The 12,000-nt window shown below is 38.4% G+C and overlaps 1 protein-coding gene across 19 annotated transcripts in view; it reads left to right on the top strand.

Annotated features, from left to right (window-relative positions):
• Positions 1 to 12,000, top strand: part of CADPS2 (calcium dependent secretion activator 2) — a 532,394-nt gene that overhangs the window by 515,450 nt on the left and 4,944 nt on the right. For all 19 annotated transcript variants that reach the window (XM_044246482.1, XM_044246480.1, XM_044246471.1 and 16 more), the window contains one exon: positions 10,494 to 10,598. In XM_044246482.1, coding sequence (XP_044102417.1) covers positions 10,494 to 10,598 — 105 coding nt within the window. The remainder of the gene's footprint in view (positions 1 to 10,493; positions 10,599 to 12,000) is intronic.

Here is a 12,000-nt window from a genome sequence, read left to right as displayed (position 1 = left end):
TGTAAAGGGGAAGGTATGCTCTCCCTTTCTACCCTTCATGGGTTCCTTGCTCAAAGCCAGGCTTATTTCAAATCCCAGGAGAGTTCTCTTGTGCCCTTGGACTGAAGTGAACAATGCCACAACGGTGATATTTTTCTGCATTTAAAAAAAAAAAAAAAGCTCAAGTATAGAAGTCACGCAGGACATGTCACTTGGCGGTGAAAATTCACAGGCAGCACTGCCAGCCCTATTCCAGATATTCCCCCACAGCCTTAGATAACCCCCAGGAGTGGGGACCAGTGCCCCTAAGCATATGCTGGAGAGCCAGCTCCCTGCTCACGTGACAGAGCTGAGCACATCAACATCTGAGCACGTAGTATTATGTCTTTATGTGTAAGACTATGTATGTGGACACTGATGTATGACCTAGACCTGGGGCACATTCTCCTTTATTCAATTCATCCCTTAAAATGAAATCAGACTGCCATATTTAAAGCTCTGTTTAGGTCCTATGTTCAATTTCTTTATCTTTTGGTGATTTCTACAACTTTCACATCTATTCAACTATTTTTTTCTATTACTGAAACATGTGAATCGAGTCAACAACCTGACTCTCATACTCTTCTTTCCTCTCTATGTTTAAAAAAAAAAAAAAGCGCTGTCATTATCATACATGCAGTACTTTCTGTCTCCAATATTTTTTTTTAAGATTTTTATTTATTTATTTGACAGACAGAGATCACAAGTAGGCAGAGAGGCAGGCAGAGAGAGGAGGAAGTGGGCTCCATGCTGAATAGAGAGCCCAATGTGGGGCTCAATCCTAGCACCCTGGATCATGACCTGAGCCAAAGGCAGAGACTTTAACCCATGGGGCCACCCAGGCGCCCCACTGTCTCCAAATATTTAAAAGCAAATAGGCAATTCATGATATGTGCCAATCTGCTAAGGGCTGGAGATAGCAATAAAAATAATCCTTGGTTGCTTCCCGTCCTTTACAGCCGTACCAGCACACCATACAATATTTTCATAGCTGCCTTACAGAGTTCGAGGCGCAGAAAATATGGGAGCATCTGATTCTGCCTAATAAGAGATAGTAGGGGCTTCCTAGCAGAAATAGTGGTTGAAATGAATCTCGAAGGTGGACATAGATCTGGCCAGGAAACATACCTCAGGATAAAAGTCTAGGCGGAGGGACTGACATGCCCAGAAATCCTAGATTTAGAGAAACCCAACATTGAGCAGAGGAGCCCATCAGTCAGCTTATGGAGAATGGATCCTATGGGCATGGGCCATGAGGTGGAGACAGAATGGTAGCTAGTTAGTTCAGTCCTTCCAGCACTCTCAAAAAGTAATTTGGGAATGATTGTTCTCCATTTTTATAAGGAAACTGAAACAGGAAGACCAGCTATTAGTTAATTCTCAGGCCTAGATTTTCTCTCAAACTGTGCCATTCAATAACCATGCCAGGAGTCTGATTTTTTTTTTTAAAAGATTTTATTCATTTTATTTGACAGAGACCACAAGTAGGCAGAGAGGCAGGCAGAGAGAGAGGAGGAAGCAGGCTCCCCGCTGAGCAGAGAGCCCGATGCGGGGCTCGATCCCAGGACCCTGAGATCATGACCTGAGCCGAAGGCAGCGGCTTAACCCACTGAGCCACCCAGGCGCCCCTGATTTATCTTTATTCAGATCCTATGTATGAATTTAGATGCAATATTGACCAAAATTTTATATATAGTGTTTAACATGAGTCATTCAACATGATGAAAAGGTCATTGTGCCCACATGAACCACGCAGTGGCGATGGGGCCCAGACCGCTCTCCACAACAGTGATAACTGGACTGACCGCCGAGATTGGCCAAACCAATAACTGGGATTAGTCATTTTAGTCAAAAAATTAGTCAAACCAGCCCACATCCCATCATTTGTCACGAAGTAGTAGAGAGGGAGAACAACTGATTATCTGAAATTTTCACTTATAATTTTTTTTAAAGATTTTATTTATTTATTTGACAGACAGAAATCACAAGTAGGCAGAGAGGGAGGCGGGGGGGGCGGGGGGAGGCAGGCTCCCCGCCGAGCAGAGAGCCCGACTTGACTCAGGGCTCGATCCCAGGACCCTGGGATCATGACCTGAGCTGAAGGCAGAGGCTTTAACCCACTGAGCCACCCTGGTGCCTCACTTATAATCTTTTTAACACCAGCTGAAAACTCCCAGAATAAAACGACAGAGGCACTTACCTGCTTGATAATCATTAATAATAAAGGGCAGTGTTGATTTTGTTTGATTTTAAAGATTTATTTATTTGGGGGAGAGAGCATGCTCATCAGTGAGGGGAAGGATGGGGAGGGGCAGAGGGAGAGGGAGGAGGCAGACTCCCTGCTGAGCACAGAGCCCCAGATCCTGGGACCCTGAGATCATGATCTGAGCAGAAACTAAAAGTCAGACACTCAACTGACTGAGCTACCCAGGTGCCCCAGAACAGTGTAGTGGAGGTAAAGAGAGGCTAGCTTAATAATATTATTTTCAGGACATTTTGGAATGACAGGAATTTTGGATGAATGAAATAGTAGCAGGAAAGAGCTTCTACAACTCCCACTTTACGGAATTTATCCTGCTCTGTAACTTACTCTGTTTTGTAACTGAACAGGATCTAACTCACCTAGAAATAGCTTGGTATTTATACATTTTTTTTGTCAGTTTTTTGTTGTTGTTGTTTTTGCTTTTTACTGAACTTTTTTTATTATTATTTTCATTAATGTATAATGTATTATTTGCACTGGGATACAGATCTACGAATTGTCAGGTTTACACACTTCACAGCACTCACCATAGCATATACCCTCCCCAATGTCCATACCCAAATACCATCTCCCTACCACTCCCACCCCGCCCCAACCCTCAGTTTGTTTTGTGAGATTAAGAGTCTCTTATGGTTTGTCTCCCAGGTTTTTAAAAGTAATCTCTACTCCCAATGTAGGGCTCAAACTCATGACTCTGAGATCAAGAAAGTCAGCTGTTCTACTGACTGAGCTGGCCAGGCACCCCTACATTTTTGTTTAAAAGAGAAAGTGTGGGAGCAGAAGTATTGAACTTCAAGAATAGGAAAGCTTTTTCAGCATTCAACAAATATACTAGGTACCTACTATCCTACTGTATGTCAATCCTCCTGTGTTATTAGCACTTTCTGCATTTTCTTAACAGACATCAAAGCACTCATAAACTCTCCTTTGCAGACTTCCTGATAGAGGTAGAAAATGAAAACCACCCTGAGTATGAGGTTATTGAACATGGAAAAAGAAAACATGAATCAAATGCTCTTCGGTTCAATGTTTAAAAAAAAAAATGATGAAAGTAGTATATATAGATCGAGCCCCCTTATGAATGAACCGAGGATTTCTTTCCCACCTTGCATTGTTTTGTTACAGTTGAAAAAAAGAACCCTTCCCAGTATTCCTAAGCATTAAAGTGTATAGCACTTTGAAGCATCTTAAGAATGAGGGGCACCTGGCTGGCTCAGCACGTTAGACTCTTGATCCTAGGGTCATGTGTTTGAGCCCCACGCTGGGCTCAAGATTTTTTGAAAAAAATCTTAAGAATGAGATAGGTGAAAATGGCATAGCGCAAGGGCCATTTGGCTGGTTATCCTAACAGAGTATGATTCTTGAAAGAATTTATTTGCATTACATATTATTAGGTTTACCAATATCTTTGGTCTTTGGAAATGTAGATTGTTTTAACTTGCTAGCAAATGTGATAGACTTCTTTGAAACAATAAGCAATTTCCTGTTTACTTCACAGTCCTGTGTTTCAAGACTATCAGGAACCCCCAAGAATAATGAATACAGATTTCTTAGTTGTCTGCTGGAAGTAAGGAACTACCCTTAAAGAATCTTGATTTTATTGACTTCTGGTTTCTAGAAGGAAATGGAATAAACCTAGCAGTCATAAGTACAGACTTTAAAGAATGGATATAAGATAAAAAATTATGTCTTATAAATAAGTTATAAAATATAAATCCCACTTATCCTTAGTGTATAAACCTGACTAACATGCTTTATCTAAACTCAGTTTTCCACCCATATAAACTCAGTTTCCACATATGCAACATGGGAATAATAGCCATCTCATGAAGGTTGTTGTGAGAATAATTTTATTTTTAAATTTTATTTATTTATTTGAGAGCGAGACAGAGCACAAGCAGGGGGAGAGGCAGAGAGCAGTTTCCCCACTGAGTGGGGAGCCCCACTCAGGGGTCAATCCCAGAACCCCGGGATCACAACCTGAGCCAAAGGCAGACCCTTAACCAACTGAGCCACCCAGGCACCCCTAGTTGTTTTAAGAATTAAATGAAATTTTAACTGATGAACTTAAATTTCCCAGGGAAGACTTAACAAGTATATCAGAATCCATAAAAATAATTACATGAAAACTGCACCTTACAGTTCATTAGGAATCTCATTCATTCCTCATGACACGTGATTGTTTCATTTTTACATTGTATTTGTTCTTCATTAAAAAGCCAAAATGAGGGCATGTGGGTGGCTCAGTCAGTTAAGCATCTGCCTTTGGCTCAGGTCATGAACGCCAGGGTTCTGGGATCAAGTCCCATGTCAGGCTCCGCGCTCAGTGAGGAACCTGCTTCTCCATCTCCCTCTGCCTGCCACTCCCCCTGCTTATGTGCACGTGCGCACAAATAAATAAATAAATAAACAAACAATAAAATAAATAAATAAATAAATAAATATCTTTTTTTAAAAAGGCCAAAATGAATAAGTTAAAAACAGACAAAATAACAAGTGATAGAAAGTTCTGGAACTCTAGCTTTCTTTTTCTTTTCTTTTTTTTTAAATTTCTTTTCTTTTTTCTTTTCTTTTTTCTTTTTTTTTTCCCCCAAGAAAGCTGTATTTAAGCACCATGAAAAAGGGAAAAGGTGTGATAGTTTGGCTTTTCCCTGCAGTTCATTCTTACAACAATCACAGGCTATATCGGTTCTAATCATGCCATTTATTCTGATAATTAAATCTAATATCATAGTATTTCTGGAGAACATGAAAATCTTAGTTAAAAGTTAGATTCACCTCATCTATCCTTCATCTGACAGAAGAGAAAACTGAGAGAAGAAGCTTGGGCAGGCTCAGTCAGTCAACTAGCCACAAAAAAGGTGTTGGCCATTCTGCCCTCTCAGCTTCTATGTTGATGTCCTTCTCCGCTGTGTGGACAGTCAGCCCTCAGCTGCCATGTTCAGAGGCAGGTCTGTCCTTGCAGCATGAACCAGGCTCTGGGTGTAGCTGGGAATGTTGATAGGTATAGGTTGGGTCGAACACTTCCTATATTTCTAACCGTAATACACTGGTTTCAGTTTTCCTGAAATGTAGCCCTTACTCCTATTCCAAGCCCACAAAAAAAGCACACTTAAAACTTTATAGATGCTTGTGTTTCGGGAGTCTGTTTTATGGAAACACATAGCATCATTTCTGAGATACTTCATGAAGGGTCGGGGGTGGGGGGGTAGGGATGTTGGTGCTACTGTTTCAAATTTACCATTAATATAAAATTTGCGTTTTAGTGTTTGGAAATGGGAAGTGACTGGCCACAGGTTTAGCTATGTGGAATAGACATGCTGCCGACAAAAGGAACACACAATGTACAATGAAACATTTGCATTTACTTTTTAATATACTGGTGAAACTGTAGGGCATTAATGTTTCTAAATATTTTGTCACTCTCCAAAGCTACAAAATGATCTTAAAGAATGCTTTTATCAAGTCAACCTTCAGCATTTCAAAATGTTATTTGTTCCTTAATACGAATCAACCTAGCATCTGAAAGGTAGTTTCCTAAGATGACCTTTTCCAGATGGCATTTCACTTCAACTTGGTTCTTCAACACTTCTAAAACAGACAGCTTCCCTTGAAATAAATGAAGAAATAGACTATGGAAATTGAGCCATTCCAGATCTTAGTGCACTAAAAAGTGTTGGATTGTTTTCTGGGTTTTTGTGGTTTTAGTTTTTTTTTTTTTTTTTCTGTTGTTCACCTATTGAGTTAAGCATAGCTGGAGAAGAATGAAAATATATCAACTAGTTGTACCAATTCATAATCAATAAAAAGCTAAACAGTTAAGCAGAAAATTTATCACAGATTTGTTCCTAGCAAAGCAGCTATTTCTGCCTTGCCATCATCATCAGAAGCCACATTCTGACAGAAATCATTTGCTTGAAGCAGCCGTGATATATAAACCCTATGTGGTCTCGTGATTCAGATTTAGGAATATCAGCCACAGAGGGTCTAAAGGCATTGTGCATTAGTACGTATTGAGACCTCATTCCCGGTGGCCAGCAGCTGGACTTTTTAAAAACAAAATTTCCAAAATAAATGGGAAGCGCTTGTTTCCAGGCAGCGAGTCTTTTATTTAATTGAATCATCCTCAAAAACATCATAAATTAGGCAGAAAAGGGAGTTGTGCGTATTTAATATATTTGTTTTATATTTCCCCTAGTCAACGGAATAATGAAATTCCTTAACTACTTCTCTTTAACTTGCACGAAGAAAGCACGGTATGTTGCTAAATCTCTTTTCACCGGCACCGCAGAGAAACAACTTTAATCCTTGTTAGAAAATTGCCGAGTCCGGGACTGACAAAGAGCTCATGCTTGGTCCATTGTTAGTGCTCCCTGGCCCCAAGAGCAGAGCCCTTTACAGCTGCGTGGATCCCGCCCGGCTCAGCTGCACTATTTAGGAGAGGAGGTTTGTCAATTTCTATTGACAATGGAGAGAGTTTTTCAGGGCCTGTAGCAGTGCTCACACAGTCGGGGATCAATGCCAGCCATTCAGACTGCACCCTCTTTCATTGCTTTGGTTTGTTAATTCAAGACTAAAGGTCCACTGAGGGGGTTCAGGGTGTTTAAGAAAGCTGATGAACTGTTTAAGAAAGCTGATGAACTGCGAGCGTTTATAGCCCTGGTGTGGCAATTTCCATAGTCAGTGGCAACTCCTGGCACTGAGGGAGCTGTGTCCTTGTTGACCCTCTTGTTATTAAAAATGCACAAGTGCTACGCTTCTCAATATTTCAACACTCTTTCATTGTCAATACCACCTTCTGAGCCCTTCAGCTTGTTGCTTGCTCTAAAGATCTTCTTAGATTGGGTTTGAAAACTTCACCTTAAACACTAGATTAGACTGATGTTCTGTTTTCCGTGCTCCTGTTGATTTGTTGAACCTTCCCAGGGCTGGAAAGCAAGTAGCAGCTTGATGGGGAGACGGGCTGCTAATATGATTTACCAGTCTACAGTCATGCACAATAAGTGTGAATAAATACAGGGGTCTCACAGAGTCAACCCTAGCCTTTCCTTTTCTTTTATTTTTGCTTTAAAAGAAATATCTCAAGAAAATGAAGTGAGTAATGCATGCCCTTACAGGAGTTGAATGAACCACAAAAAGAAGAAAAAAATATATATTTTTTTTGTTAAAGTGCTAGGCTGCTGTCATGGATTGATGTGGGGGGGGGTTGTAGAATATACACTTACTGCTTTCTTCCTAAGTAGACCAAAGCAAAGAATGAAGCGGTAATGCCATACCCATGACTTCAGTGCAATCTGCAGTGCCCCTTCCTTGTCATTCCCCCAAAGGGAAAAAGTGAATGGTCAACCAGATTGTTTTATAAAGTTCACTTTTCCCGAAATGAAAGGACATTTGCTAACATTCAGACTTTCCTGCACATTCGCCCTTTTGAATGTTTCTTTTTTTTTTCTTTTCTTTTCTTTTTTTTTTTTTTTTTTTTTCCTCTCCTTTGTGTTGGGGAGGTTGCTTTTGCTTGGGTGGGTGAAAATGAAGCGGATCTACCTGTGAGTTTTGTGTTAAGATGGAAAAAAAAAAAAAAAAAGGAACCTACCATATGCCAGCATCCAAAAGAGGAACATATCAATTCCAGCACCAGAAATAGGAAAGTGCTGGAGATTTCTTTTCGGCGGTTGTGTTTCTTTGCTTATTTGTTTGCATGGAGTGTGTATGGCTGTGTTTGTGTGTCTCTTTCACCATATACAAGAAAGAAACAGTCCTAGTGGGTTTTGTGCTGTTGTTAGTAACAACATAAACTCTGAGCTAAAGTGCTGCTTTCCCTTAATTACCTGATTTAGCTGAAAATCCTCAAAATGCTTTGCCTCGGGAACCAAGAAATATGCATTTTTACCTGAAAAGAATAATTTTTCTTATAGAACTTTCCTTATCAAGTAATTGGTTGCCTTTCAAACTAAGATGATGGTTAAGTAGCTGAAGTTTTTACTTCACAATGGTTCTCTTTTCTTCTCTGTTTTTATAGTTAACTTACGATCATTTTATCCCCAGTTGATTTTTCTCTAAAATTACAATTTTGGCATTGTGTTAAAGACATGCTGTTAATAATAAATTTCAATGTTACATTAGATGTCCTTTTGATTATCACTTAATCAGAAGTATCATGTGTAATGGGAAAAGGAGTTAACTTTAAATTGTGTAAAGATTTTTTTAAAAACATAAAGGTGCATATGGAGAAATTCTCAGAAAGTGTTTTCATTTCCCCCAAATTCATACAACTTATAATAGATATAGTAACTTTATAATCTAACAGACAGATTAACTAGTAAGGTATGCTAGACTTCATATATCATATTTTGCTCCCCAACAAAAAAAAATTATCTCTTACAGAAGGGTTATAATTTAAGAGTCATAACCATGATGACTGCATTTTAGCTTTCAAATTATCTGGAGACTGGTATAGGGTGAGAGTCTTAACTTAGTATCTCATATTTGCTATCACCAATACCCAAGAGTGTTTACCTATATTAAAATAGAACTCAAGAGGTTGAGACTATACATAATTTGAAATAGGGAAGTATAGGATTGAAATACCATTGGCAATTACTGTGTCATGACTTCATTAGCAATTTTTTTTTAAGAATTTAAGGGTATATCTTATTTTTGTAAAACTTGTTTCTGATATTTTATAATGTCCAGAAAATTAAGAAAACAACCTTTAGGAAAGAGCAAAATTAGGTACATGAATAACATTTTTTTAAACAATCATAGCCTATCTCACATTTTAAAAACCTGGAATTTTCATTCATCCATGTGCTATCATAATGTTTAGCAAATCAGTTATTCCTTTTAATTAGCTTATCTCATTTTATGTATGTATGTTCAGTGTACTAACAAATTAATAGAAATAAGTCTTATGAAATGTAACACTGATTCATGTTTCATTTAGGCTTAAAATACCATTTCTTATACTAAATTTTATCAGAACAATGTTAGATACAAGTCCAGATGAATTTCATACTTACTCGTAGCAAATAAGATTTCTCTTAACAATTGAATTTACTATTTAATTATGGAAGAAAAATATTTTTTAAGAATTTTTTCCTGTATTTGTATACCTAAACAGACACGCATCCCATGTTCATGACCTCTAGTGTCACTATATTTCTGTATACAAAAGGGACTCAAAATCCCTTCTCTTTCCAAAAACTCTTGTCATTTCCTACAAGCTGAATGGACTTTGCTCTTTCTCAAGGTTATCTGAATGAGGAGCATTATTATTTTTACAGTATTACCCAAACCTAGCTCTAGCATGGAGTGGCGAATCCCTTAAAATGCTACCGCTAATGGTAGATAGCCCTTTTTAAAAAAACAAACAACAACAACAACAAAAAAGTCTTATTTTACTATACTCCTAGACATTACCTAGGAGCAGGAAATTACATGAGAAGAATTTTGATTTTCCCCTCCGAAGAGTGGGAATAAAGAAGAAAAAAATAGGAACCCTCCAAAAACACTAGCAAAATGAAACCAGTTCTTCCACGATTTAGTCAACTGACCTCTTCTTTTCGTTTCTGATAGACAGCAATTCCCTCCTGATAAAGTGCCTTCCTAAGGTCCAAAATCTTTATTTTAGGTGGTTTTAAAACATCTTGGCAAATACTCCGCAACCACTAGTAGGTAGGGGTGTGATTGCAGATCCCTGGCTCCTAAGCTGAGGCAGGGCTTTCCGTCGCTTCTCTAGCCTGTTATTTCTGGGTACTGACTGCGTGTGTCATGGCATAACGCATCCACTCTTCGATTTTTACATAATATACAGGCTAATAAGAAATTTCCCTCCGAAAATAATTCACCTGCTTCGTCCTGCTGTTCGGGAGCCCATTCAACCCGTAACGTGTATTTAGTGCCCTTTGTTACCTACAGATTACAAAGCAGGCCACTAGGCTACAAGTGCGGGAACACGGTTTCCCATGAATATGTTCCGGCTGAAAGACTCATGTTAATTCATGTAGAGAACAGCCCAGGTCAACGTAGCAGATTTTCTAGCAAAACATACAATTCTGTTAACAGGAAATTATAGCATTATTGACTTCAAGTGCTGATCTGTGGTCATTCCAGAGTGTGTCATTACCCCCTCATTACCGAATCTGTTACATGAATACTGCAGAGGCTGTTTTTCTGTTTTTGTTCTCCTCCCCTCTGCCCCCATCCTTCTTTCCAGCAATGGTACAGCAGTTCCATGAAAGTCATTTGTGTCTGGTTGGCTGATAGATTAGACCTTCAGCTTCATATTTACCAACTGAAGACGCTCATCAAGATTGTGAAGGTAAACAAAATGTGTTTGGATGTGAATTGCCCACCAAGCTATGAAGGGTAATGGCTAGATATTGACATACAAAAAAAAAAATGGTGTTTGATGTAACTGGGTGGATATAAGTATTTAAAAACATCACTGTCGGCAATGACAGGCTACTCTTCACTTACATTTTCAGTTAAATTATTAAGTCAATGCTGATCGTTCTTTTCTTCCCTAATGAAATATATTTGGTCCAGTAATCACATTTTAAGATAATGTACAGAAAGCCTCAGACACATTTACCTGATTGTAGTAGGTCCACAGGAATTTGGTATTAATTTTCTTGATTATAGAAATACTTTCTCCTAATACATTTCCTTCATATTTATTAGGATCATATATCTATGAAGGCTTTTGAATGTTTTGAATGTTATTTACCCACAGCATAAGGAGAGTCATATCCTGACACGAAAGTCACACAGTCACTGCCTGACTTCCTTTGGAAGCACGCCCCATCTCACACGTAAGAGATGATCAGTTTGATCATCAGTTTGATCCCAGACAACCAACAGGTGTCACATCACTTAAGCAAGGCCATTTTGACATTTGCTCTTTGAAAGAAAACGTTAACAGCTACAGTTAACAGTTAAATAACAGTTACGGTTATTTAGGAAGTAAGGACTTTAAAATAATATATTTATTTAACATGATTTTTCACACTTTGTAAATTCTAGTGGAAACACAGAATTTGCCACAAGTATAACTTTTTCTTAAAATTGAGGCAAATCCTACCTTATGCCTAAAAACATAACTCTAAGTTATTGAGAGTCAGCTGTTCTTTTAAAAAGATGACCTTCAAGAAAAAAAGATGACCTTCACTTCCATTTTAGTGTCATTTATTGAATGGGATATATATACCATATGTATAGATCCAGATCTGTATATATATGTGCCCATATATATATATGTCTAATAGGCATATATATATGTTTATATTTATGTGTATGTATGTACATATATGACACACACACACACTCAATGGTTCTTAATGTCATTCCTGACCTACTGTTATCAGTATCACCTGGGAACTTGTCAGGCATGCAAATTTCCGGACCCCACCCCAGACCTACTGAATGAGAAACTAGCAATCTGTATGTTAACAAGCCCGCCAGATGATTCTGATGTTAGAGTAGGAGAAGAACTATTATTGCATTGCATCATTAAGTTTTATCCACGTTAAAATATTCTCCAGCATTCTCTGATTCCTACATTTTAATTAGAATACAAGTTCTTCTGTGCCATAGCCACACAGGTTATCACAAATTAGAAAGAACCATAAATAGGAAAATTCTGTTCTTAAGTGAGAAATCGGCCTGTCCACTGGAACATAAAACCAGACCCGTCATGTCACGGTAATAGCAATCACGATTAG

Source organism: Neovison vison, chromosome 4, assembly GCF_020171115.1.
Source record: "Neovison vison isolate M4711 chromosome 4, ASM_NN_V1, whole genome shotgun sequence".
Taxonomy (NCBI): Eukaryota; Metazoa; Chordata; class Mammalia; order Carnivora; family Mustelidae; genus Neogale; species Neogale vison.
Note: the sequence above shows the minus strand (reverse complement) of the source record. Positions and strands in the feature narration are given on the sequence as shown.